Genomic DNA, 27,979 nt, shown 5'->3' with positions numbered 1-27,979 from the left:
CTGCAGAGTTTCCTGTGTTCACCCCTCATGACAACATTTGTGCAGTCACCAGCTCCCCACCACATGCAGATTTGCTTCACTACATTTCTCTCTGCTCCAAACAACTGCAGTGAAGGTCACAAGCTGTTTCCTCTTGGGCCCTTTCTCATTTTCACTTCCCTCCAGTCTCTGCATGCCCTGAGCTTCTCTCCCAGCCTTTAAAAGGGCCATGAAGACATTTTTGGAGGCTGGAGGCTGCATTTTGGGTGTGATCTCTGTGGTTAATCTAAACACAGCTTTCCAAGGCAGCAGAGCTTGTTAACTGCATTTCTAGGACAATAATAATGTCACTGACGTGTGCCTACCTTTGTACTTCTGGTTGACTTAGCAAGGAGCAAGTTATTGTCTAATAAATCACAGAGAAACCAATAAAATTCCTTATCTTCATTGTACTTAATTTATTTTAATCTCAGTCTTTTGCTTATAGAAATTGAGTTCTAATTAAAGCCCATTAACAAAGATCAAATTGACTTGACATATATGACTTTAAGCTGTGCTAAGAACTTTCAGCTATCAACAGTTATCTATTACTAACAAATAAAACTCCAATAGCAAAACTGATATGAACTTAGAAGTTGTTTTTGCTGAAATCAACTTATTGCTATCTCACTTTCTAGAAACACAAGTTCTTATCTTTGTTAAATGCTCTTTTATTGGCATGATGTCATTTCACAAAATTGCCACCAGACTATTTAGAAACAGGTCTCTTGCACTGTCCAGATATAATTGCAAATATAAATTACTAATGTAGTTTGTTCAAATTTAAATAACAATAGTTTCCCTATATTATTCTGACCAGGTATTATTTGGGTCAAAACTGTTTTATCATACACTGTTTTTCTCATTATTTGGACAAAAATAACTAGTTTTTGTAGTAAGTATATTTGCTTACTACAAGTTTTCTAAGATTTTAGTTTCCTTTATAAGATTTTGACTTTGAGGGAGTTTTTTGTGGGATTACACAATTTCTTTGATAAACAGAAGTATTGCTTTTTTTTTTTACAGTTATAGTTTTAATATCTACCATGAGAAATACCAAATTGTTCATTAAAATAAATACATAAAGTAACTTAATATCAAAACTCTTAAAGTGCTGAGGCATGGAACTGCTGGCCTACCCATACTGGTATCCATCAGACTGAGTCTGTCCAGTGATCATAAAACCCAAATATTTAAACACTAGACGTTAAAACAAATAAACAACCACAGTGTCCACATAAATTTCCTTGCTGTAAGACTTCTATAATCTTATTTGCATCTTTCAACATCCCTATTTACATGTTTTAATATGTAAATTATACAGTTCAGTCATGTGTTTTCAAGTGGGCAGAATGACAATGTGATGGCTGGCACTCACTTCCATGACTGAAGGTGTAAAAATGGCGTCACAAATGAGTACAATGACAGAAATTAATGTTGCTGCTCTATCCTACCTAGTAGCCTACTGTACATATTTGGGGGAACATAAAGAAAAACTCAAAAGGACTGCTTTCTGCTTTCAATGGCAACTGTAAATGGCAACTGAGTGTAGAGGGCTTAGCACAAAACAGTGTTCCTGAACAGAGAGGCTGCTGGGCCACAGTCCTCTCATTATGGCCAGCATTACACTTATGGAAGTCTGGAGAGACTGCAGAGACAGTGGCTGTAAATGATGGCTGTAAATTCAGATCCAAGCAATTTATTTTACCTCTGTGTGTGCTGGGCAAAGTTCAGTCCATTTGTGTCTACCAGTTAATGTTTTATCCAAAGAGGGCACCTTTAACACATTGAACAGTTCTCTAATTAAGATATTAAGGCAATGGAAGATCTAAATTGTGCCACTTAGTCAAACATGATCACAAGGACACATGAGGTGTCATCAGGTTCTTGAGATAGTTCTGCTCCTTTCTGAGTGAGCTTGGGGCTCAATTTAGCCTTCAATAAACCCAGCTCAATAAATACTCTTACGGTGCCCACTTATCCCCTTCTTCCTAGCAGTCAAAGTTCTGCTCTGCCAGCAATAACACAGGGGAAAGAGCTGAGAAAGAGGCAGGGACTGAGGCATCAATTGTGGCAATGAGGAGAGGCCAGCTGTGAGCCTAAAGGCAATGCCAGGCACTTCCCAGGGGACAGTTCCTATGAGAAGACCCTCAGGGACTTATCCAGGTGATGACATATCCAAGTAACTATACACATCTTATAAACAGAAATTATGTTCAAACCAACAGCTCCTCAATATAATCCTACTTATCTTTATCCTGACCCCATCATGGCAGGTATGAACGTCTAATTTAATTATTGCACCCTGTACAGATAATAATTGTTTTCCCTGTTTTTATAAACAAGATAACATCAAAATTGCAACTTGGCAGGGATCACTGGTAAGTTCAGTGAGTTGCTTCATGGAAAATTAGACAGTAGAAGGAACAACAAGACCAAACCCATTTCAGTCAGCAATAACAGGGTCCCACCATCAGGATAAGCAGCAGGAGAGCAAGGAAGGAAGTGGGGTTGTGATCCACCTTCTCAAACCCATTGGCAAATGAGTATTTTTAAAGCCAACTGAAGAGATGAAAGGTGTAGGTATAGGTGTAGGTGTAGGGTCTCCTCAGGACTCAGTACTTCCTACCTATCAGGGTAACAACGTTCTTCACACTGCAGAAGTTTACATGACACAGTAAAATGAACTACTCATAATTTTGTCTCAAGTCCATGATACCTGAAATAATCTTTTTTCTACCTCAAAGTCAAAGCAATAGAAAGAACTTTTCCATTTTTATGTTTATTCAATTAATAGAACACAGAGGTGTTTACATTCCTGATAAAAATCTATATAGTAATATTCAGGAATGTGGAGATGGTAATATCCTCCTATAGATAGTAAATTTACCTGCTCTTCCTCAAGGCAAATGAACAACAGCCAAAATGAACAGGGGTATGATTTATTCCTCCTCTTTGGCAGCTCTTCATTTCCTTAATTCTTCAAATCTAGCACTTTCTGGTCTCTATTATAGATTGTCAAGCTATTCTGCAGTGCAGCAGTTTGAATCACAGGACATTCTCAGGCTGTCATGATGCAGCTGTGATCTGTGATCTGGGTACAGATCAGGACCACTCCAAACTCAATGACTTTTAGCATAAGAAAGCTATTAAAAAAAAAAAATAATCTGTTGAGGAGAATGCAAAAGACATGTTTCCCACAAGAAGGTAAGCTGAAGGAGCACTGTTTACCTGACATAACTGAGTCTCACTTATAAGTGACAAGGGTTTTCAGAAGTTTCTCTCTTCCTGGAGACTCTAGCTGCTAATTTTGATGCTTTAAAAGCAGTATTTTCTTTTCATGTAAATGCTTTTCTCATTCTTGTGGTAAACAATAAACTGACAGAATGCTTTCCTGGCACTAAAGTATAAAAAGTCAGCAAACTGCCAAAGAGGGAAATTGTCTTTCTTCCACTCTCCATCTGCTGCAGACAGCTGAAGAGTAACTTATAGCAACCGTAGATTAGGAAAAAAATGCACATTGCTATAGAAATTGCCAACAGTAGACTCACTCGGAGAGCTTGGCTTTATTTGTAGACATTTCCAAACATTATTTGTTCTTTTTCAGGGCCTATTTCAAAATCCATCAAAGCCAGAGACAAGACTTCCATTAATTTCAATGCCTTTGGAGCAGATTCACAGGGGGAGAGCCTGTGTCATGCACAACCCTGGCATTTTTAGTATGTTCATGTAGTCAGATTTCCAGCAGCAGAGAAAGAACTGAACAATGCTACAGAACACATTCATCACAAAAGTGAGCTCCTACTGGAAATGTCTGTATCACCAAGCCAGTACATTTAAGTACAGTCTCCTTCATCATGCCTGTGCTTTCAAAAACAGGCTGTGCCTTTCTTATCTAGAAGGATAAAGTGGGAGGGCTGGATGCCAGCTCCTGTGAAGCCTGGCAAGTCTGCAGGGCCCAGGAAGAAGCAGGGAGTCTGGAGAAAGCATCATGCAAACATACAGTAGCCAACTAACTTAAATGCAGCTGCCCTCAGCTCTGACTGCTGCAACAGCTTGAATATAAAACACTTGGATTGGATGCTCCCAAACTGAAGCCTGTGAAGATTTCTATGGGGCTTGAAAGGGACTCCTAATTTGCAGACACCCACAAGAGAAGCAGCTGATAATAGTAGCTACACAGTTTCATCCAGGAAGGGGATGGGTGTCTGGGCCAATTAGCTAATTAGAATATGGATTAGCCTTCTCCAGAGCTGGGAAATCCAGTCCCAGTATTCACATCTTAGCTGCTCCATAAGCTCTCCCTATTAATCAGTCAGAAATTCATGTGGGATCTGCTCCAAGGGCTCCATAGCTAAACTCTTGATTTACAGGCATGGTGGGAAGGAAGACACGCAGAAAAGTGTATTTTCTTCTCCATTCCTCTCATCCCCTATTAGTTTCCTACCCATTAAACACTTTCCAATTAACTTTATCTTGAAATCCCTGATAACAGTCCTGCTTTTTCCAGCTGAGCAAGACAGTCATAAACGGGAGGTCCAGAAAAGTCTTGGGATTGAAGTTCACTCTCAGAAGTTGACTGGATGCAGTGCATGCACTTGACTCTGGCAGAAAGCTTTGGAGCTGGACTGGAACAGATGGGCACTGCCTTCAGCCCAGTAGTGCAGGAATTTCTGCAGTGCAGGAATCCATCAAACACTGCTGAATCCTCTGTGCTCTGGTAACTCTCACTGACCCATGTCTAAATATAAGTGCATGTTCTTTCAGTTTTGGGTTATGGTGGTATAAATTAATAATAATGGCATCAAACTCAATGGAGTTAATGGCAAGGACAGGAGGATCACCATAGCTAAAAATCCTTACTTGTACTGTGCTTCTACTAAGCTGGTGGCTTTGTAAACCTGAGGAATATCTTTTATAAGGAAGTTGAGATGCATTTAGAGATTTCAGCTCCTAAATGTTGCTGGGCTTGCTTCCCAAAGTCCATCATCAGCCTTTGGAATGTGCTAATAGGGCTCTCAAGTAGTTCTGATGATTAAGGCAATATTTTCATCTTTCCTAAACCATTGGTTTAAATCATGACCTTCTCTTCTGCCTCCCAGCATTTATAAATACTGTAGGTCCAAAGAGCTGAGCAGCTTATCTTTTAAGGGATGATGGGAGCATTTCACTTGGGGTGTGGCATCTAAGCAGATATAACAGTTCAAAATGAAGTTTACTTGGAACAGCTGAGATGAAACTGCACACACGTAAACAGGAGGGCAGGATGGATCTGATACAGTAATTATAGACATTGCATTAGCATCTAAAAGAAGCACCTCAATAATTGTTAAAAATAAAGACCAGACCAATCAAATGTATCTAGAGAAGCAGTGTGTTTTCCCATCTCATAACTCCTTGTGTTTCTCATTTTTTTAATTCTCACTATTTTATCTCTTTGCTGTTGTAAGGACCTCCCAGCATCAATGTTCACACAATGAAGCCTTTGATGTAGAAGCTTTATCTCACTTTTCCACATGTCCAACAGGAGCATATATCAACTTTATCTTCTGTGCTCACGAGGAAAGCAATGATTTAATGTCTTCTCCTCAAACTGATCTCACATGGGATGTGACATTTGTACAATAGAGCTTACAATAGTCAGTGCAGGGGCTATAGACACAATCATAATTATATATTAGAAGTTCTGTTCTGTTCCATGCTCTATTGCCACTGTTGTGGCAAGGAGCAAAGAGGAAGGAGAATGCTGGTGACATGACAAGGATGATATCTGAAGCTTTTGAAGAAGGCAGCAAAAAGAGTGTTGTCCTGGTAAGCAAAACCAGTGGGATGCATGGCACTGAGCTGAGAATGTGGCTGGGGCTCGCAGTTCTGATCTCTCTTGCTGTGAGTTTGGCTGTGGAGGAAACAACTGATGGAGGAATACCTTGTTCAAAGTACCAGCAAGCTTTCAACCACTCATGCTATGAGTTTGTTAGACTCCAGCAAACCTTCACAGGTGCTCAGAGCTGGTGTGAGAGAGGAGGAGGGCATCTTGTCTTTATTCGCAGTGAGGAAACTCAAGAGTTCTTGCAAAAACATATTGCTGAGGATCAGGAATGGTGGATAGGACTGATCTCAAACTCCTTGCTGAATGAAACTACTGATGGTAAGTTTTAAAATGACATCTTTAAAATTGTATCAGCTTATGATGCTTTCTTAACATGGTAGAAAATGCACGAAGTCCCTTTGTAGATATCTGCTGAAAAGCCACTTTTGCTGTTGTATCTTCAGATTTATATTAAGATGTTTAATTGCCTGCTTTACTTCCTTGTTGCATGTTATCACCCTTTCCATTGGATCTTGTGCTTGTGTGAACACATGGTGAATGAGACCAGCTTGCTGACCCAGTGAAACAAATGTGCTGGGTTGGGTCCCCAGTGGAAGCCAATTCATCCCACTAGGAAGTGCTGCAAGGTCTGATGCAAGGGAAATGGTGAGATCTTGAGGCTGGGAGCACAGGTGGAAATGGCAGTGTCTCTTTCCACGATTGTATCAGTTTCAATATAAAATGTTATTGAAGCTCCTTACCCAGACTAGACCATCTCTGCTTCAGTAGGAGCAGGGCTACAGTCCTGTTCTGCAGGCTCTGACTCTTAATAGTATTACCGTGGAAAATCAACCTTCAGGACACAATTTCTCTGTTCACAGGGTCAATAACTTGGCTGGACACTTCAAATATAATCTACACTAACTGGTACAAGGATCAGCCATCTCCCTTCTCATCCACATGTGGGTACATCCTGAAGAATGCCAAGTATCAGTGGGGTGTGACTGAAAATTGCAGCCAGGAATTTGACTTCATTTGTGAGTTTGGTAAGATACACAACAGCTGGAAGAGTGAAGTGAGTGTGCTGTTATCACAATGGGGCATGAATTGCCTTGTTGCTTTCAAAGTAGCTGGGAAATAACTTCATGAATCTTACTAAATATGAACAAGCAAAAAGTCATATAACCCCAGTAGGTGCTCTTTTTCCAGCGTGCTGATCTGAAGAAGGAAGAACCCACAAATCACTGGGAGGTGTAGGTGCTCAGCAACCAGACATTAAAGCCCAGGGTTCCAGCAGAGGGTTGATAAAATAGAAACAGATCTGAGAGTGACTCTAAGGTGTAGCTGTCCACATCTTCTGTGGACATGAGCTGGCTATGTTAAAGCATGGCTGCAAGAATAAACTCCCACAATGCCATAATACCCGGGCTAGGTAGGACCCATGTGGCTGAACCATAAAAACACTCATTAATGTGTGCCAGAATAATTTCCATTTGTAACTGAAGCAAAAATACAGGCAGGCTTCCAGAGGCACCACTCCTTGCAGCTTGGAGGAGTAAAAGTGAGAGCAAGTTTTTCTTGTTTCTTCTGAGACCCCTCCACCATGTGAAGTTCAAGGTTTTCCCAGGTTAAGGAAGCAGACAGGAACCTGTACTTCCTGTGCTCAGATAGAAAATCCACAGACATTGTGTCACTCAAATTATGACTTGGAGCAAACAGTCCTGGACAGGAATATTGGCAATATCATCCCTTTCAACTTATAGATATGAGGGGAATTTGTGTTCCTCCCACTTTTCACCAGAGTACTTTAAACTGCAGCTAGAACTGGGGTCACAAGCACCGAAAGGACAGTCTGACTGTCTGACTATTATAAAAAGGCTTCCAATCAAGTATGCAAGTACAGGTTTCCACAAGCCCTAGCACTGCTACTGCCCTGTCCAGCAGTCTACTACTACTAACATAAATAACAAGTTGTTCTGCAATAAGCAAAGCTAATAAAGTTTTGTTTCCTATCCTGATTTTCTGCTCCACATGCCCACCCTACTCTCCTCAGCACTCCCAGTTCACTCCCATATCCCCAGCATGTCCCACCTCTGCAAATACTTTTCACTCCTCGGCTCCTTCCCCTGCAGCTGATCCAGAGCTCCAGGTGTATGTGCTGGCCACTTGAATTCCAAGTCCCTGGCATTGATGTAGCTCTTTCTCTTCTCCCTAGATATTGCATTTAATGAAATCTTAGGGTGTTGGAGGTTTATATACACATCAAATTTAGCTGAAGATGACTAACATTAAAAACGACTAGGGGAGAGGAAACTGGCAGACAGCACAATCCCTTAGGCTCATTTTTCTTGCAAAAACAGACTAAAATTATTTATCCATTATAACCACAGTAGACAACTGTCTGTTTGTAAGGAAACTCTCATCTGTTACCATAGGATCTGACTGAGAGCCCATGAAATTGAAAGAGCAACAATATCCTATACTACATTCATCATTCCACTACCCAGGAAACCAAGACCAGATCAAGACAATTCTACCATTTAGTGCTCTGTAGGTTAGCAGTTTCTTATAGTAAATATATATGTATCAAAGCTGGGTTTCTACCTAGAAACACAGATCAAGTTTTGTACATCTTTCCACTTAAAAGTTTCTGACACAGCAAATACTGTGAGAGATCTGCATGTAGAGAACAAAAGAAAAAGGCATGAGATAATGGTCCATACTAGAATTTACCAGCAAGTTATTTTACAAGCTTATTTAGAAGGCTCTAATCTGCAAACTGATCATGTTGCTATAGTTACAGCCAGGCTTAGCTTTAGCCTTTAAATAACGATAGCACACAATTATTGGTGTGTGCACACACTGGCACTGTTAGTCAAGGGACTTGAGGGGAATGATCTAAACAACAACAGAGAATAATGTATTTAAACCTGGAACAGCTGAAACAAAAACATCCTTTTGCAACACTCCCATATGAGAGCAGTTATTCACATCCTCCTCTTCAGGGTATTAAGTATCCTGATTACTACATGATACTAAGAATTCTGAAAGATAATTAACTGTCCCAGATTAATCAAAGAATGAGGTGTATGTATTTAGAGCTATGACCTTACCCATCCGAGCAGTCCTGCTGAATGAAGTCAGTCAAATATCACAGAGGAACAAAGGAGTCTCTGTAGCAGAAATGGGATCACCTCCCATACTTAATATGCAAACTATTCTCCAAAGCAATTACCTGAATATTATGCAATCCATACATCTCTTTCGGAAGTAAGGAGCAACTTTAAACCTTCCAGTATTTCAGGTCAAACAAATGCTAAGAGTTTTTCCCAAAATACTATCTATTTTTATAATTATAATATTTTTGCTTATTGAAAATGCCCTTAATGTTTTAAAGCAGTAAAAACATACATCTATTCATTTTGAATTTTTAAAAATAAAAAATATTTCATTCTTTTAAAATTTCTTAAATTTTCTTAATTGTTTAGCTTAAAAGGGAGAAAAGGGAAGAAAGACAAACACACAAAATTAATATGGAATAGAATTGTAGCAGGATTTTTCAGAAATTCTAAAAAGGTAATATTCGGGTTTTTTCTCCTATTAGAATCTGGCCAGAGCATCGCTTGTGATAATTACAATGCCACTGTACAGTGTGGATCAGGAGAGGTGATTCAAATTGAAGAGAGCTTCTATGGGCGGAAGACTCCTCACTACTGTGTGTCAGAAACTCCCCTGCAGTTTGAAAGAGATGAGGGCTGCAGCTGGAGCAGTGTCAAGGATGAAGTAGCAGGTGGTATCTTACAGCATTGCTTGTCAGAAGCACAGAGCGTGTACCGAAGGTCCTTGTGCCTCGAATACTTTCTCTGTTTTTTCCAGCAGACTTAGCAAATGGGAAAGTGGATTATTCCTAAAATTAAGGGAATCACAGAGAACTTCTGACAGGGAGGAGGCTGCTACAGGAGTCTGGATAGAAAGGAGGGGTTTGATTCCGAGAAGGGGAGGAGGAGCAAAAGGAGGGGTTTTGCCAGGAGAGGAGCAAAGATTCAGAGGAGAGGAGGAGCAAATGAAGGGCAGGGGTGTGGCTGGCTCCTCTTAGTGTAGGAGGAAAATATGTGAGCGCACCGATTCCTTGACAAATTCAGTGGGATACACAAGGTTTGAGAGATGGAAGGCAACACATCCAAACACACCTAACTCCAAAGCAGGAGGGGTGAAAAGGCTGTCACCCACGGGGACACGCCTGCCACATCTCAAGCACCCACCCTGCTGGAGCCAGGGGATTGGATACTAAACAGTGACTGTGGCCTGTCCCCAGGGAGATTCTTAGGGCTTCCAGCCAAAATTAAACAAAACACAAAAGCTCTGCGCTTTTTTTTTTTTTTTTTTTTTTTTTTTTGTAGCTTTTCAAATTTAACTTTGTTCCCATAAAATGAAGTGTTGCTGAGAAATGCCACATAATAAGCAACACACTAAAGTCAAAGTGATGTGGAAATTTGTCTAGAAATCAGAGACATGATACTATTCCTCCTGCCCTTTTTGTTTCTCAATCTTCATCTGAGCTGCTGTGGCAGTGAAGGCAAATCTGAAATGCTGATCTGAAATGCTCCTTTTCCAGGCCAGTGTCACGGGCTGCAGGCCTGCCAGGTGGCAGCAGATGGCACTTTCTTTGGAGATCCTTGTCCAGCTTTGGGAAGCTATTTGTCTATTCAATACCACTGCAAGGAAGGTAAGAGGGAAGGCTGTCCACACTAGAAGCCTGTCCTGTTCTTTGCTGTAACACTGAGATGACTGATATTTATCTTAAAAATCACTGTTCCATCCTCAGGAAAAAAACTGGAATAGTGGTGAGCACTGCAAATAGGCACAAAAATGTAGATTCCCTGTCATAACTGACGGTTCTGAGTAGAATACAAAGCCCAGAAATTCAGACACATAAAACATATTTAGATGAAATTATGTTCCAACAAGAATTTTGATTACTGGTCGTGGAAAAGAATCAGCTGTCACACCACTCATGCACACAAATTAGCAGCAGTACCAGCTGTGGTTTGGAGCAGGCTGGCTCCAAATGCCTGAAAATCAATTGAATTTTGAAAGAAAAGTAGACAAACACTGGCACTGAATTGTCATTCTGCTTTTCAGGTCTGCAACTGGTTATGACAGACACATGTTTTGTCTTTGAAAACATCACGGTCACTTTGACCTGGCTGCTCTCACCATACTCTGGGAACCTTTCCTGTACCATTAGCACTGGAGATGGTCACACCATTGATCCTTACTACCCTCCAACGTAAGATACAGCCTTCATTTCTCTTCAGACAAACAGTACATTTCATTGGTTGCACTTTATTGAATGTGTCAAATCTCATAAATGAGATGTTAAAAGCTAGATAGCTCAATAATAGGACATACCTACAAGGGATTTGGATTCTGCAAAAACCTATTTTGAAATCAATACAGAATCTTATATTAAGCTGCCAAGCAAAATCTTTCTCCTATTATAACAAGTGTTTCCTATTTCCAAGACTATTTATTTCAGATCTTAAGACTCAAAATTACTGAAAACATGTCAGTAATTGCCAAACTACAAGCAAATATTATTTCCTTAAGTTTAAAGAGTGTTTTTTTGATAACAAAATATAACAAGGACATTCTGTAGTTTTTCTTTTAATTGCATAGAAATCCTGTCTTTAATAGATCAAACATTTTTCTGCTGGATTTAAAAATCAGATTTTGTCTTAGTGGCAGGAATGACATTTGAATGAATGAAATTTGGGGATGTGTTACTATGTAAGGTGAAGAACTTCCCAGGATGGTCTTCAGCAACAAGCTATTCTTTTTCTATTCTAGACTGGTCAGCAACCTCACATACAGGTACTCCTCTCCTGGGGAGTTTACTGTTTTTGTGGAGTGCACCACCAGCGAGTGGCACGTGCTGGCACAGAGGCAGGTGACAGTTCAAGATCAGGTGGATCAGCTCAGCATTACTGGGTGCTACAGCCAGTATGAAACAGGGAATAGCTCCCGCTGCCGTACGCTCTATGGGGAGGTGTTGTGGATCCAAGTTCAGCTCAGTGGAGGTGAGGAGAATTTCTCTGCATGGTTTAAAGGGAAGGATAAATCTTACAACCATCCTTAGGATAGAAGCAGGATTGTCAGTATGCAAATTAAGAATTCTTTCTAGTCAACGCTTTCCCTCTAATTGTTGTATTCCTGCAATTTAATTCTCTCAGTTCCCTTGGAGGGTTTCTTTCTCAGAGATATTTCACCACTTAAAGCATAAGTATAAATTCTTTTTTCTTATTGACAAAGCTGACAGCACAAGCATACCTTTAGTCACAAAAATTTATATGATGCCAGTCAGAATATTTCTGTATTTGAAGTTAGAAATTTATGGAAATGCTCCTCTGATTAGAGTAAGAGGATTCCACTCTGAGCTGGACACATTTGCTGGTGTACATTTCTTTCTCACTTCAAGTTCCTGGAAGCCAAGCCACATATGTGCTGAAAAAATTAAAATTCAGTAGTATATATTTGAATTCTCTTCTCAAAACATTCTCAGCAGAAAACATACAATAGATTTTCATTAAGACACCTTAAGTGACTTTATTAAAAATTACTGCTTTGCTGCAGTTCTTGTGAGTCCTGTATAACCACTGGAATGCTGCACAAAGCAGCTGGAACCTGTTGGCCTGTTGCACAAGCTGTGAGAAATTTTCATCTGTGTTTTTGCAGGCAATGAAGTAACCTACAGTATGTTAGCAGGTAACATGACACTGAGTGAATCCAGTGCAAAGGAAGGTCTTGTCTCCCATAACCTGACACTCAGCAGTGCCTCTCAAGAGCTGATAGGCCCAGGGATGCATCAGCTGGAAATCCGAGCATCCAGGACCACGATGGCATCGGAGATCTCTGGGACTATTGCTGTTCATTTAATTGAGCCAGTATCTGGAATTCAGGCTGCAGTAGCTTCCCACACTCTGCAGCTGGGGGAGGATTTGGAGGTGAATGTCTCTGTGACCCATGGTGCCCCAGAGAAGCTGATGTTTGAGGTGACTGGATCCAACCAAACCCAGTGGCACAAAGCAGACGGCCCTCGTGGGGAGCCGCGGACATACGGCGTTCCCCTGCCCTGGGAAGGTACAGCACCCTGACACCTCCTGTGCCCCCAGGACATCACAGATAAGTGGGCTAGGGGACAGTAATGCACAGCTGAATTTGGCAGCTTTTCTGACTGCTCAAACTTAGTCTGCAGAGCAGGATGAACAGCACAGTCCTATGTAAGTGAGCTAGAAAATGGAGCTGACAAATGGCTCTGCTCTGCAGAGTCAGAGCAAGGCTTCATCTGGTTCTTGCAATGGAAGAGACAAAGTAAAGAGACATAGGGTTTGTTTTTTCATGGCACCATCTGACTGAAGTACAAATGAGGACATTTTCTGGAATAGCAAAGTGTTTTCCTCCTGTTTGTTCATTTTCTTTCAAGTTTAGACTGCTATGCATTTTACACTAAAGTTACTCATACTCTGAGGAGCTCTCAGTAGAGATGATAAAGAAAAGGGGTGTTTTTCTGCATGTCCATTTCCAACACATAACTTTTGTTGGAGTTGTTATGAATAAACATTTTAGTCATATTATTCTTCCATTATTACATAGTCAAAGCCTTTAAAATGTGGAATTAGGCAGATTGTGCTTTAGAGTTAATTAACAGTGGCAGAAGATAAAAAAGTTTCCACCTCTAATGAGCTATTCCAACCCCATGCCAAAGTGGGAATAGAAGAAGCTAACTATGATTTCATTTCATATTTTTAAATTATTCAATATTAAAGTTTTATTTGTTCTCCCTGTACCCATTTGAACATTCCTTCCCCATAGGCAGAAATTTTTGAACAAGACAACTGCTGTCTTAAGATGCCTAAACTCATTTGGCCTCCAGTGTTTGTACATCTCTAGTTTCCTGTGTGATATCATAGTCAGCTGAGAAAAAATGGCATGACAAGGGCTAGGAAAAGGGCAGCTGAGTTACTCAGAAGTTGAAATAAAGGGGAAGAACATTCCAGGAAAAGCCTTTCAGCAGTGGACACCCACCAGAAACCCCCCTGAAACCTGTTAACAGAAAAGAAGGAAGTTTTCTTTACAAATTGGATATTATACCTCAAACCTGTTGGACTGGGCCCATTGCTACTCTTAACTGGTCCTTTGCCTTCTCTAGGTACTTTTCTAGTGAAAGTAGTGGCCATGAATGACTTCTCAAACATGAGTCTGGATCTTGGATTCATCACTGTGTTGGCAAACAGCTCCCATATAAAAGGTAATTGCATTCATCTGACAGTGCTGGTTTTGACAACCTAAATGTCTTTTTGCAATCAGAGCATTTCATGGAGTGTTTATGGTTTGCATGTAGTAATTGCTTTCCTTCCAGCAACAGTGCTGAAAACTTTTGTGGAGGCTTCTTCCTGATGAAGGCAGATTCCCTGACTTTGATGTAGTCATAAATTAGCATCACTCTATATATGTAACACATTGCACATTTGCTGTTTGTCCTAGAAATAATGAGTGAAGTTTATGGCTTGGGACATAGTTTTGAAACCAGAAAATATTTGCATCCCAGCAGCCTCATAAATTGCTGTCACTAATGGCTTCTAGATGGCTCATCCTTATATTTGCAAGAGCAGATTATATCAGAAATAAAATAACCTTAGCACTAATTGTGTTGAAAGTTTTCCAGTGCTTTCCATCCATTTTCCTTTGTACATCAGTAAACTCATCGCCTTCTGTGAATATATTTTGATTTATACCATTATGTTTGAAGAATCAGGATCATCTCCTTTGTAGTCTTTGATGAGCTTCTTGTTACTATTTTACATATTTGACTGTGCTGTTTGTCACAGTTCTGGAGTCTGATTCTTACAGACCCATCTTTCACACTGTCAGAAGTCAAATCCTGTTGATTTAAGTCACATTCACTGAAGATGTCTGAAAGCTTTACAGGTAGCACTAAAATATTGTGTTCTTTTTTGCATTAAACAGATTCTGATAAGGAAGAAGGCAGCTACAAAGCAAATACCCGAAAGAAAAATGTAAGTATTATTTAAGGATCTTTCTTTAAAATTGCTTAGAAATTTTTCTTACCAGTGAAAGTGCTGTATAAGGCAGGAAAAATAAGTATCTGTAGCATAATAAAATATGGACTAGATGTTCTGTTCCCCATATGGCTTAACACAAAATCTATACCACAAGTCTTGGAGACAAATGTGTTTACAGGCATTCCATCTACAATTCATAAAAAAGATTAAAGAAAATGAACTTTTTACAACAATTCGGTTTAGGAAGTTAAAATGTGTTTAGATTAATTTTTAATTCATCTACTTGACTAATGCAAACCTCTCTCTGGAAAGTGATCCTTCAAGTAGAGTTAATATATTTTATATGGTTCCCAAGTGTTTTCTACTTCTGTATTGGAGTGTTTAAATTATTTTGCAATGAAAAATCTTCCAGTTTTTGGCAAACTGAGAAGTTAATGATACACCAATTGCTAGCAGCTGTCCAAATTTAAATAATAAAAATGCCAGATAGAATACTCTATAATCTTAAAAGTCTAGTTTTTAACTGTAACACTAGCAGACAGACATCTGCTATGGGAGATATACTGCTTCACAAGAAGCCTTGTAAAAATATATTGCATCAGAGGAATATAAATCTAATCCAAACCCAAGTTTATCACAGTTTTGTACACAGAAAGACAAACTCAGCTACCCCTTCTTCTCTTTGTTTATAGCTGCAATGTATCCAATTCAGAAAAAAAAAAAAAAAAGGATGCACCAGAAGACAAATGGTTGTTCAAGGGTTAGAAGTTTTGGTCCAGATGTGAAGGTTTTATAGGAATTAATTTCCTAAGTACCTAGCTTTGAAAATGGGAGCTGCACTTCTAAACCCATTCTGCATTTGGGATAATTTTGCCACAAAACTTTTCTGTGCCATCCTCTTCTATTCCCATAGCTTCTAATTCCATACTACCTCTGCTAAGGGAAAGATCATATAAACTACAGATCTGTATCCAGGGATTTGGGGTCTAAACTTTCAGACCTTTTTCATTATAAAGAAGCAACATATGTATGTGTTTATACGTTTGTGTTCTAACTGATACATTTACTTCTTATTTAGGATCACAAAATGTATATTAAACCAAGTCGCCATGTGGATCCTTTCACAACTGTTACACTTGGCTGGCCAGACAACAACAATAATTCCAGTTTCCTCTGGACCTGTGGTTTGTGCATTTCCCAAACTTTTTTCACCAACTTGTACTTGATGAATAACAAACTCACTGTTGTGTCAGATCCAGTGTTGAAAATCTGACTTAAGGATGCTTCATTTTCTGTCTTTGAAGTTTACTACTTTAAAGTTTGCCACTTTAAATGTACGTGAAAAAGGTCCTTCTACCCAACCCTAGTTTTGGGACCAAACTAATTATGGTATATAACATGGCATAGAACTCCATTTTGTCTTCTCCCAAAGGTTTCAGTTTTTTAGTTTTTCAAGATCTACCTGTTCTAAGCTTCACTCTCATAGCCAAGGACTTACACAGGCATTTGCAAACTACACGTGTCTCAATAAAACAGCAATAATTAACATTAAACATGATGCAAACACATTTCTGGCTGAAAACAGGACTGGGATTCAGGCCATCTGTCTTCTATCCCCATAATTATCCCTGACCTCATACATGACATTGAAAAATCCTGTACTCTGAATCTAGATTACCAACTCTTTAAATTGTGTTCAAGAAACTTTTCTATAAAGCTCTTTGAAATTTATGGCAGGAAAATCCTTTATAAGATGCTATTCTAACTCTAAAGGAAATGTTTCTGCAGGAGCTTGCTGGCCTGCCTGGAATGAATGTGTGAAGCAACAGATAATCCTAATCAACCAAAGTGAGGTGCAAATCCCACCTTCCTGCCTTCCTCCTCCAAAATCAGCAGTGACTGTCAGGATTACCATCCAAAACCATGGCAATGAAGAGAGGCAGGATGAGCAATGTCTCTATGTGACTGCAAAACAAGAACTGCAACTGGAAATCAGGTCTAGTTTTAAACCCCGGTATTCACAGGTTAATATTATTACTGCACAAGCATAGTTCAAAACCACAGTTTCCAAGAATAATGATAATAAAGTAGTATGGTACTTTTAGAATCACAGAATCCTAGAATCACAGAATGGTTTGGGTTGGAAGGAACTTTAAAGATCATCTTGTTCTACCTCTCAGTTATGGGCAGAACACCTTCCACTAGGTCAAGTTATTTAGAGCCCCATTCAGCCTGGCCTTGAACACTTCCAGGGATGGGGCATCCACAGCTTCTCTGGGCAACCCGTGCCAGGGCCTCAACATGCTCACAGTAAAGAAAACTGATTGTTCTAAATCCATTTGCACCTTATTATTATAAAAATTACTGACCAAATAAGTCTTGCTGCATTTTTCAGTCCATGTTTCTGAACACAATCCTTTTACAAACTGAAACACATCCTTCTGAAAACCACTTATGGTTTTTGACCCCACTGCAGTGCTGGAGATTTTAATGTGTCAACCTCATTGACACAATAGGAATAAATGCCATATGTGTGAAGTTTTTCCTAGATATCTCATACCATGTGTAACTCCCATCTTACTTTCTTACAGGTGTGAGGCAAACTGCAAGCCAGTGAATGTTAGTGATGAAGTTGTTTTGAGTGTCTCTGAACAGGAGGACTCCCAAGCCATATATTATAACTGGTATTTAGAAAACACATTCCAAAACAAGGTGAGAGCACCAGATTGGTCAGAAATACTGCACACACAAAAACAAATATCCACAAAGCCATATGGCCTCAGAGGGATATTTTGTCAAATGGATGCTTAGAAAATACTAGTGAAGACCGAGACAAGGGGGTGGCTGGATTGGGAAGGGTTATAATGGAGGGCACCAAACTGCTATCCTGTTCCTGATAAATCACAACAGAAAGAACAGCAAAGAGCCTCTACTGCCATGCGTTCTTTTCTGTCTGATTTTCCAGTCTGCAACCCTCCCTCCAGCCTGTGGCCTGACTGATTTCCAGCAGAACTCTTTGAATTTGCTTCAAAGCAACTCATCCGTGCTGAGAATGAGCAGCTCCTTCTTGCAGACACAGGGAGATGCTTTTCAGATTAAAGTAACAGGTAAGGGCTAACAGGATTTTTAGGGTTTACAGACTCCTTTGGGATAATTTCTGCTGACATGACATCATACTGATGTCACAAATGCATAGCCTCGCTGACAAATATGGTGTTACTTCATATGCTAGTTCTTTAAAATAACGAGGAGATAAATTTGTTCTGGGGCGTCACACAGCAGGAGAAATTCAGTTCTCTTACTCCAAACTGTTAATAACTTTGTTAAGGCTCACCTGAAACAAAGTTGTGCTAAATGCTTGATGAAACAATAGCGCTTTGCTTGATAATGTTTGAAATAGTTCTTCTCCCGTTGCGGTTTATGCAGTAGCAGGAGTCGCTGCTCGTTAGCCCAGCCTGCCGTGGGTGTGCCGGAGGGTGGGCGCGATGCGGGGCGCTGCCGGGGCGCGGCCCTGCCTGATGCTCTGCTCCCTCCGTCCCAGCCGCGACTCGGCGGCGCTACGGGGAGCGCCGGTTCCTGGTGAGCGCCGTGCCCCCGCCCGAAGCCCCCGGCTGCGCCGCCAGTCCCGGGCGCGGCTCCGTGCTCACCGCCTTCAGAGTCTCCTGCGGCGCTCCCGGCTCCGAAGGGCCGGGCCGGGCCAGTCCTAGCGGGCAGCTCACATACTGCTTCTATGTGGCACCAGGTCAGTCCCCAGGCAGCTGTTTGGCTTCTCCTGACCAGAGCAAAGGCACAAGCTGCCCTGCTCTGCAGGGAGGCTGCTCACGAGTGAACGTGCCCTGAGTCCCCTGCTCTCAGAGAGCAGGAGGTGGCTCTGTGGTGTCTGCTCCCTGAGCCCTTCTTTCCCGTTCCAGATTCTCTCCTGGATTGCAGCCCGGATCCTGAACTCTTCCCAGTTTATCTTCCACTTGGAGAAGAGGAAGATAATTTCATTTTACATTTGACAATTATTGTTAGCAACAACGTCGGTGATACAGTTCAAACAAATACTTCAGTGAAGGTACACAGGAGAAGTAATTAGTTTCAAGAACTCTCAAGTGGATAACTAACCCAAAACTGACTTTTGGAGCTTATTCCTGTTTTAGATATCCTTCTGAATGCACCATAATCACCATTTTTCACAGAATAATCACAGAATAATGAGGTTGGAAGAGACCTTTAAGATCATCAAGTCCAACTTATACCCTAACACCTCAACTACACTACAGCACCAAGTACCATGCCCAGTCTTTTTTTAAGCACATCCAGAGATTATTTTCTGAATGCTCAAGGTCAAAAGATCTTCCACTGCCCTTTTTTTTCTAGAACAAAAGTCTAAACGAATTGTTTGGACATTGATTGAGCAGTGTAAACCTATTTACTGAGTCTGGAATTACCCCGTGTAGGCCCCAAAAGCCTCCTGCTTCTTCCCCAGTGCCACAGTAAGGAGATTCTTATCAGGCCATTAAAAATAAAACATTTAAAATTGAGAACAATGAAGTTTTATGTCCCACTCTATGTAGGCTGTTATTAAGATGATCATGGAAGCTGTTGAAAGAAAATTGTAACAGCCTTGGCAATGTTGAGAGCATATCTGATTCCTTCACCAGGTTGGACCTGCAGATATGATGGATGGGAACCTGACCCTGCAGGCTGTGGTATCTGAGAAGGCAAACACCATCCTAAAAGATGGGAACAACAGCATGAGTCTCTTCCAGCTCTACAAGTCAGTGACATCTGTCCTTAATCAGCAGATCCAAGAGGAAAGTTTTAACATGTCTTTATCGACAAACACACGAAAAGAGGTCAGCAAAACACTTGCTTTCTTGCAGTAAAATGTCATATAATGGACTCTTCATATTTTTGACAACTCTTAAGTAATAAAAAGCTCACATATCACCACTTGAAATCAATGAAGGTTTCAAGTTTCTAGCAAGTATCTGTCACAATGTTTGGCACAGGTTTCAGCTAGTTTTCACTATTTGTCTACATAAATTATTTGTTTTATCACTCATCACTAAAACATTTAATTCTCAATTGTTATTTCATTGATTTAAACTAGATAATTTAAACCTGATTTTCCAAAGCAATTTAAATATCAATAAAATGGCATCTCCAGTGGGATAATGATCTTATCAAATTGTCCCCAAAAGCACTAGATAGCAAGTAATTTTCTTTAGTCCACTCTAGCCACCAGCTGATGTTTCAGCCATAAGCTGATATTTGTACAGTGCTTTGAGTGCCTCAGATGAAGAGATCTAGAGAAAGTATCCTTCAATTAAGATTCATTATAATAACATCAATCACACATGGCTCTGCTTTCTCTGAAGGTGGCATTTACACAGTAATTCACATACATTAGTACAAATTCTCACAAGTAACTCTCCTTGCTCTTAATGGATGTTAAGCGTATGAATTCTCTGTGCTGGGAGGTAACATAAAACTCGTGATTATATAATTACTAGGGCAAGTAGCATCTTGTCAGTAGAGCTAATATCAGTTCAAATGATCCTTGTAGTGGAGCCTTACTCTACTGCATAACTTACAGCAAGCCTGGCTGTCAATACACAGCACTACTTTCACAGTCCTAATTAGCATCTTGTTCCTTTGCCTAATTATCCCTTTTCATCCCCAGCTCCGAGGGCTGATGCTGACAACTCTCTCTGTTGTTAACATAACATCAATGCAGACTGCTCTGAAGATGTCAGAGGTATTGAAAGAAATTACTTACAGGAGTGAAGAGCTGTCTGTCTCAGCACAGGTAAGAAGCAATTCATCTTATATCTCCTCACACTAATAGTTGAGACTCTAATTATCCCACTGACCTTGGAGGAGTTTCAGTGCCTTATTATTATCTGTTCTTACCCATTTTTTCAACTGTACCAGTATGTGTATTTTAACCAGCAGTATTAAATTCAAGTCTCAGATAACGTCTCAGCAATCTCTACAATCCAGGCTATGACCATTACATTTATCATACATTTTTGTTATTAAGAATCCTTAACTTTTAGTCAGAAACATATCAGGATGCATGTTTTCTCTTGTAAAGCACTTTTAGAACCTTGAAGAAGTACTGCCCCAAGAGGGTTTTTCTAGAATTGCCCATATTCATTCATGCCCTAATCCTGGCACAAAATGCACATAGGCAATGGTCAAGGACCATGTCAGCACCCAGAGGAGCTGGGCACAAATGTGCAGGTTGGTCTCACAAAAGTATCTCTTGAGTCTTGTCTGGGAACAAGGCATTATTAGTAAGTGATGCTATTTATGGTTACAGGGTGAGCATATGGCAGAACAGAACAAACTGTTACTGGGGGAAGTTTCCCAGATATGCAGGCAATAAAAAGAGCTGTCCTGATTTCTGATGTATTATAGAGTTGGAGCCAGACAATGGCTTGGGAGCATTTCAGCAGGAAGTGGTTAACTTAGGCAAGACAAGAACAAAGCTCAGATCCAGCTCTTACCCTACAGAAAGGCTGCTCAGTGTTCACAGGCTGTAGGGATGGATGTGTCCAAGCCTGCACTGAATTTGCTTGGCTCCTTCACTATGCTGGGCTAAAATCTGGCTGATGATTTCCCAGTCCCAAAGCTGCATCCAGGCACAAAATAAAAATTGTAAAACTCATTCTCCTTTGGCACTTAGCACTTTGGCAATAAGATAGAAACTTATAACCTAATTTACTACTTTACTGTAAATCTAAAAGCTATCCTTGCCCGGGGTTTGACAGACAAGCTTCTTTCAGATGTTATTAATCTTTTTATGGATTACATCTGTAGAAGCAGGCTGCATTTTTCATGCCTGTATTCCATTTTGGTGTACCACCTAATATTATTATTCATCTTTATTAGCATTTGAAGTATTACCTTGGCACAAATAATTATAGTAAAAATGGCATTACTCACTAATAGTCCCAAAGATTGCTGCTGTTGCAATTTTCAGTAAAAGACACAAGTGTCACTTCTGTCATTTGTAGTGCCAGCACATATAAACTGTTCCCTGTGCTTCTTTCCTGCAGGTGGAAGCCAGCAGCACTCTGAAACATGTCAGTGCCTCTTTGCTTGCTGTAAACACAGAGCACAGCAGAGATGGTCAGGAGTTAAAGGAAGCAGCCAACTATCTGTTTAATGCAGTGAGCAGTGTTCTTAAAGCTTCTGTAGAAATCAGAACTGGGAACACTTCAGTGCCGGAGGCAAAACAGGTAATTTAGATTTGGTCCAGTTTGTATTGTACTGTGTGTGAATATTTGTTTGCTTTGGGAGGTTTTTAAATCTCTGCTGTGTCTTGTATTTTTAAATTGCCACTGGGAAAAGTTCATTGTGTAACCATGATGGACTTGAACATCAGAGAAAACTTCTGGGGAGAAGTTTTCTCCCCAGATAGACATGTTAGATTGAATATCTGTTAATGAAGATAGAGGCCTCTTAAGATTTGTTACATTGAAAGCTGAACAGGACAGAGAACACAGCATCAGCTCTGACCTCTAATCGATGACAAGAACGTTGCAATTTTTTTTTCAATTTGCTTCTATCCTCTCATTTTGCCCCATAATTCAAGGAAGCCACAGGTATTAAATATTCATGATTGTCACCACTACTTCACAGCTTCAAAGAGCTCTGGTTGCTGCTGACACTTTTGCAGCAAGCTGTGATTATCTGTTGAGAAAGACACAACATATCTATTTTGTCCTACCCTTTCCAAGCTATATGTGAATTGTCACAGCTAACTCTATGAGTTTCCTGGGCTGAACATACTTTAATTTCATCACTGCAAGGGAGTAGGGATTAAATTAATTTTGAGAAAAAAGATTATCAACTGGACAAGTTTTCCAACAATAACCCACTAATAATACACAATTGATATGTAATTAGGTCTTGCTTTTCCAAGTAACAAAACACTAACATGTGCAGCTAAGGGCATTAATACACAAAAGTACATTAATATATTGATAGATGTCATGCTTCAATTCAATATATTTCAATGTATAGAATATAACAATATAGAAGCAAAATATGTGAGGCATTTATTTGCCATCTGCAATGTTTCAGTGAGAATTACAGAAACTGAATTGCAATAGAATAGCTTTTTCTGAGATTAGGAAGCTTATCACCAAGTTAGTCAGTTTAGTAAGACACCAAAATTAAATGGAAGCAATGACAAATAATGTGCAGCTTGATAATCCTGAGTACCTTTGCTGTAAGTTTCCTCCTCCAATTCTTTTCCAGAGTTCAGTGTCACACCAGCTCCTGAGTACAGTTGAAAATCTCCAGAGTGCCCTTCTGTTTGGGAAGGCACCAGGTGATGAGCCAACAGTCCTCACCTCTCCCTCTGCAACAATGTACATGCACAGGTAAAAACTGCAGCATCCCCCACTGAAGTTTCTGAGAGCTACAAATGTTAATTCCATTGTGCTTAAATAGAATGTTTGGAACTAAATATTGTAGCATAATGACAATTTCAATAGCGTAACAAGTCTGTTGTTAGTAAGATAGTAAGACCAGTTTGGACTTCAGGAGCATCACCTTAGAAATTCCCATGCTGTGTGTGCTTTAACCAGCAGAGGATTTGCTACAATTTCCTGAATGAGGCAGTAATCACTTACTTTTGAAATTATGTCATACCAGCTAAGGTTTCTTTTATTTTCCAAGTTGTCAATAAGACATTATATGGAACTGTAAGAAGCTTGGCAGAAGCAAATACAATCCTGAGGAGCTTGATGAGCATTTTCCATTCCTTATAGTCATTCCTAAATTGTTCCACAAGAGCCTGGATTTCATCCACATCAAACTGTGCATTCAAATCAAAAGCATGTTCACACAGAAACCAACTCTTTCAAATAAGTACACCTTGGTAAAATTTCCTCTCCAGATATGCCAATTCCACCCCTTTTTTGGCGATTCTGTGGTAGGTTTACATGGAATACTGCATCAGGGACAGATCCATGTATGAAGCATTTACTGGCAGACTTAGAAATAGTTTTGCAACTAAATTATATTCTTGAAGAGAGAAAGATTTTTCTGTAGATATGAAGTCCATGCTATTGATGTTTGGGGTTTTTTCTGGTGTTTTTTTCCTTTTATTTTTTTTCTCTTTTATTCTGCTCTGCTCTTGCCCAACCCTAACTGGACAGATTACAAACAGAAAACATGGATAGCACATCCATTAACATCTCAAATTCCAGCTCTGCCAGCTTTACTCTCCCACCTGCTTCCTCTCTCAATGTTTCAGGAGTTGATGGTGAAACAGTGGATATAAGGGCAAGTAAACAGCTTTTATTTAACTCTATTTGATATCCAGCTTACATTACTGATCTAATGGTTTTAGCATCATTTCTCCTTTCACAATGAACACACGAGCACACATCATTCCTCCTGTCATGCCAAGAACATAATTTGAAATTCTGGTCAAAGAAGCCTTAATTTATCATAATTGCATGAGGTTGGTTAGGCAACTTAAGGACAACTGAATTTTTAAATTCCCCATCCCATCAGCCCCTTATTTATGCTTTGATTCACACATACATGGCAGGAGCAGGCACTGGAATAAATCAATACCTACACATCTATTTGCTGTTTGTTTACATCTTATGCTCTGAGGAGGATGCAACAGCTCAGAGTTCATATCACATTCAGACTAACCTACAGCAGTCTTCTTTCATCCCAGCAAGAAATACCTGAGTGTGGGGCATTCAGATCCTGCAGGACACAAATGTGCTGATGGTAGCACGGCCCCCATCTGAATTAGGATGTGGTGCTTTTCTCTCAGAACAATAGATTGCATTAAATTGTCATATTTTCATAATTAATTTTCTGAAGATCTCTCTGGTTGGTTTGACCCTCTCAGGAGACCCCTAAAATACCTGCAAACTTTTTTTTTTTCATTGCACCTTTGCCAGCTCTGCCAAAAAGGTGTCACACTTTATGAAAACAATAAAGATTGCTGTACACATTTCAGAATGAAAATCACTTTCAAGGTTTATAGATCCACCTAAGACATAAGGTAGAGTCTTATTAAAACTGGACACAGACTTCTTCGAAGTTTACTTCTATTTGGGTCTGAGCTCATTCTTTCACTATTCAGCAGTTCAGGGTATGAATAAAATGAAGTATTGACAATATTGAATAGCTGGTAATGACAATAGCTCAGTTGTCTGATTGTTAATGTCTTCTAACAGATGGTGAGTTTTGCCATGAATCCCTTTTTCTCCAGTGACAGCAGTTTTGACATCAGTGGAACAGTGGGAGGTCTAAGTCTAACTGGTGTGGATGGTTTGATCATACCAGTCAGCAACCTCAAAGAGAACATTGAGGTAAATCCACTATTTCCTAACTCTCGCCCTCTTTTCCCATATTTTTCCTCCCTCCATTAACAAACTGTCATTTGTGTTATTTGTGAGGTGAACACAAATTCTGGTAGTGTTCATTACATTAGATAATGGGCTGATGCAGTCTGCAGTTGTGATGGAGGGATTTGTGTGATGTGGTGAAAAAAAAACCAAGTATTTTTGTCTTTTCTTGAAAAGGAGGCATTTTATTCTTCCTTTAAATGAATGTAAGAATGCTAATGGTTGTGAAAATAGATTCCAGATTACAGTCATCCCCAAGCAGAATGTGAAATCTGATGTCATCAACCAACTACTGTATTTATTGTGTTACTCTTTGGCTCCCTAGCCCGTGTATACATTGAAATCATTCATACATGCACTTTATGCAGCCAATGTCTCAGTCATAATCACAGATCTCAGTTCAGAAATGCACTAACCCTAACATTAACCCTAACCCTAGGCTTTGTGATGAGTCGACACAGATTTCACATTAATTTTTTACAGGTTAGTTGACATTAAAAAGAAAATTACTTTGAAAGTGGTATTTTTGCAGGCCATGATTTCCTGATGTTGTGGGGAAAAAATAATCTAGCATGTGGCTGCATGCTAAGAAGAAAAATGCTTTTTGGTATTTAAACCTATGCCTTTTTGTTTAAAAACAGATCATGTTACCAAGGCTTTCAGCAATTCAGGAAGATAAGATTCTGTTGAATCTGGGCAATTATAGTACTTTTCAAGTCAATGTTACCTCAGAAAACACATCTCTAGTGATCCACCTGGAATCTGAACACAACATTCCACTAATACTTTACTTGGGGTATGGTTATCACCCAAATGAAACCAACTATGACATGAAAAATCATCTGTTCTATAAGAAAACTTCTGGAGGTAAGATAAATATTCTGCATAAGCTTGCAGAATAAGCCTTGACCATGAGTTCAGGTGTCTAGCTGGAAAGAAACCTCATGCTTCAAAGTTCCAATCTCTTGAATAAAATGTTCATTAACAGGAGCAAAGATTGGGGTGATTTGATCAATGAGTTTCTAAGAATGATTTAATGCCTGGTTCTTTAGTTCATTTATTACATGCATGCTTCTGAATTAGTCTTTCTATAGTTACACTGAAATGAAAATATTTATGTTCAAGGTGAGATGAACAGCTGGGTTCTCAGGCCAGAAGAACTCATTTTTGGAGAGGGAACCTACTATTTCATGGTGTTACAAGATATGGGAATGGATTCAACAGTCTATGAGGGGCTAACCATAAATGCCACTTGTTTTGCATCCCGCTGTGTATTTTGGGATGAGCAGCAAGGAGGCTGGAACAGCTACGGATGTCATGTAAGTAGAGCAAAACAAAACAATGTGTCTGTTACACACTTCAAAGCCAGCCCTCATAACCACCATCTCTAGTAACTGACACCATGAAATAAGATAATTCTGTGATGTTTTAATAAACTCAGGAAGTTTAGTCGTATTGAACTAACCTTTAAACACCATTCCTATTTCTTGGGATGTATTTCTGTATAAGAAGAAATGGAATCATTCTGACAAGGCCATAATATATTGAAATGCCCATTACTGGTTAAGTGTTAGAATTAATATTCTTTACTGGAACTTGAACAATTTGGTGTGCAGCAGCTCTCTACACTGACTTACCAATCTCAGCACTGTTTTCATTTGCTTGGTAAATCATCTAATACTTTGAAGGCAGATGTTTTATCAGAAATCTTTTCTGGGTTTCAGGTAGGACCAAAAACAAATCCTAGCAGCACACAGTGCCTCTGCAACCATCTGACCTTCTTTGGGAGCTCGTTCTTTGTCATACCCAATGCCATAGATGTCAGCAAAACAGCACAGCTGTTTGGTACATTCGTGGACAATCCTGTGGTGGTGACAACTGTAGGATGCATTTTTCTGATATACGTGCTTGTAGTTATTTGGGCTCGAAGGAAAGACATCCAGGATGATGCTAAAGTAAGTCTCCAGCTAATAAAGTCAATGTATTCAGGCCAACTCCCACCATGCCTAGCCTGTTTTAATAGGAAGTCTTTAACCAATCCTACTTCTTTTCCTGTAACTCTCTGTTTACTGGTAAGTAAACACTGTTCACAAGATCACAAATTCCTGCACACAGCTTTCAGGAATCTGTACTTACAGGACAGCTAACACACTGCCCATGTTGTGTGGCTCTGCAGGTGAAAATCACAGTCCTGGAAGACAATGACCCCTTTGCTCAGTACCGTTACCTTGTGACTGTTTTCACAGGACACCGCCGTGGCGCAGCCACAACCTCCAAGGTATGAGTGGCACTTTGTGGGAGGAGAGTTTATTTGCTTAGAGAACTGGGTGAATAATAGAGCACCCGAGGCTATTAAACAGGACAGCTCAAATGCACTGTCTGAGCCAGAAAGCCCTTAGGTTTGATGAAAGGAGAAGTAATCACACTTGGGATTGAGATGTGCAAATCTTCATTTTGCCTTTTTATTTTCCAGGTGACTCTCACCCTCTATGGACTGGATGGAGAGAGTGAGCCTCACCATCTAAATGATCCTGATACACCAGTCTTTGAACGTGGAGGAGTGGATGTTTTCCTCCTCTGTACCTTCTTCCCTCTTGGGGAGCTGCAGAGTATTAGATTGTGGCATGATAATTCAGGGGACAGTCCATCCTGGTAAGTGGAAGTCTAGAGATGCTGGGAAGTAAAAATCC

At 39.9% G+C, this 27,979-nt stretch overlaps 1 protein-coding gene across 1 annotated transcript in view; it reads left to right on the top strand.

Annotated features, from left to right (window-relative positions):
* The first annotated feature begins 1,573 nt into the window (after nucleotides 1-1,573).
* Nucleotides 1,574-27,979, top strand: part of LOC110476238 (polycystin-1-like protein 2) — a 40,287-nt gene continuing 13,881 nt past the window's right edge. The window contains exons 1-29 of the mRNA XM_085589352.1: nucleotides 1,574-6,166; nucleotides 6,709-6,873; nucleotides 9,432-9,617; nucleotides 10,443-10,553; nucleotides 10,970-11,117; nucleotides 11,687-11,907; nucleotides 12,563-12,976; nucleotides 13,941-14,171; nucleotides 14,855-14,904; nucleotides 15,989-16,094; nucleotides 16,699-16,955; nucleotides 17,306-17,367; nucleotides 17,427-17,678; nucleotides 17,821-18,017; nucleotides 18,452-18,652; nucleotides 18,768-18,987; nucleotides 19,382-19,388; nucleotides 19,557-19,751; nucleotides 20,465-20,728; nucleotides 21,963-22,145; nucleotides 22,502-22,511; nucleotides 23,096-23,294; nucleotides 24,075-24,201; nucleotides 25,119-25,283; nucleotides 25,931-26,156; nucleotides 26,391-26,608; nucleotides 27,014-27,244; nucleotides 27,466-27,567; nucleotides 27,763-27,941. Coding sequence (XP_085445478.1) covers nucleotides 5,773-6,166; nucleotides 6,709-6,873; nucleotides 9,432-9,617; nucleotides 10,443-10,553; nucleotides 10,970-11,117; nucleotides 11,687-11,907; nucleotides 12,563-12,976; nucleotides 13,941-14,171; nucleotides 14,855-14,904; nucleotides 15,989-16,094; nucleotides 16,699-16,955; nucleotides 17,306-17,367; nucleotides 17,427-17,678; nucleotides 17,821-18,017; nucleotides 18,452-18,652; nucleotides 18,768-18,987; nucleotides 19,382-19,388; nucleotides 19,557-19,751; nucleotides 20,465-20,728; nucleotides 21,963-22,145; nucleotides 22,502-22,511; nucleotides 23,096-23,294; nucleotides 24,075-24,201; nucleotides 25,119-25,283; nucleotides 25,931-26,156; nucleotides 26,391-26,608; nucleotides 27,014-27,244; nucleotides 27,466-27,567; nucleotides 27,763-27,941 — 5,321 coding nt within the window. The 5' untranslated portion in view covers nucleotides 1,574-5,772. The remainder of the gene's footprint in view (nucleotides 6,167-6,708; nucleotides 6,874-9,431; nucleotides 9,618-10,442; nucleotides 10,554-10,969; nucleotides 11,118-11,686; nucleotides 11,908-12,562; nucleotides 12,977-13,940; nucleotides 14,172-14,854; nucleotides 14,905-15,988; nucleotides 16,095-16,698; nucleotides 16,956-17,305; nucleotides 17,368-17,426; nucleotides 17,679-17,820; nucleotides 18,018-18,451; nucleotides 18,653-18,767; nucleotides 18,988-19,381; nucleotides 19,389-19,556; nucleotides 19,752-20,464; nucleotides 20,729-21,962; nucleotides 22,146-22,501; nucleotides 22,512-23,095; nucleotides 23,295-24,074; nucleotides 24,202-25,118; nucleotides 25,284-25,930; nucleotides 26,157-26,390; nucleotides 26,609-27,013; nucleotides 27,245-27,465; nucleotides 27,568-27,762; nucleotides 27,942-27,979) is intronic.

Source organism: Lonchura striata, chromosome 11, assembly GCF_050655825.1.
Source record: "Lonchura striata isolate lonStrDom1 chromosome 11, ASM5065582v1, whole genome shotgun sequence".
Taxonomy (NCBI): domain Eukaryota; kingdom Metazoa; phylum Chordata; class Aves; order Passeriformes; family Estrildidae; genus Lonchura; species Lonchura striata.
Note: the sequence above shows the minus strand (reverse complement) of the source record. Positions and strands in the feature narration are given on the sequence as shown.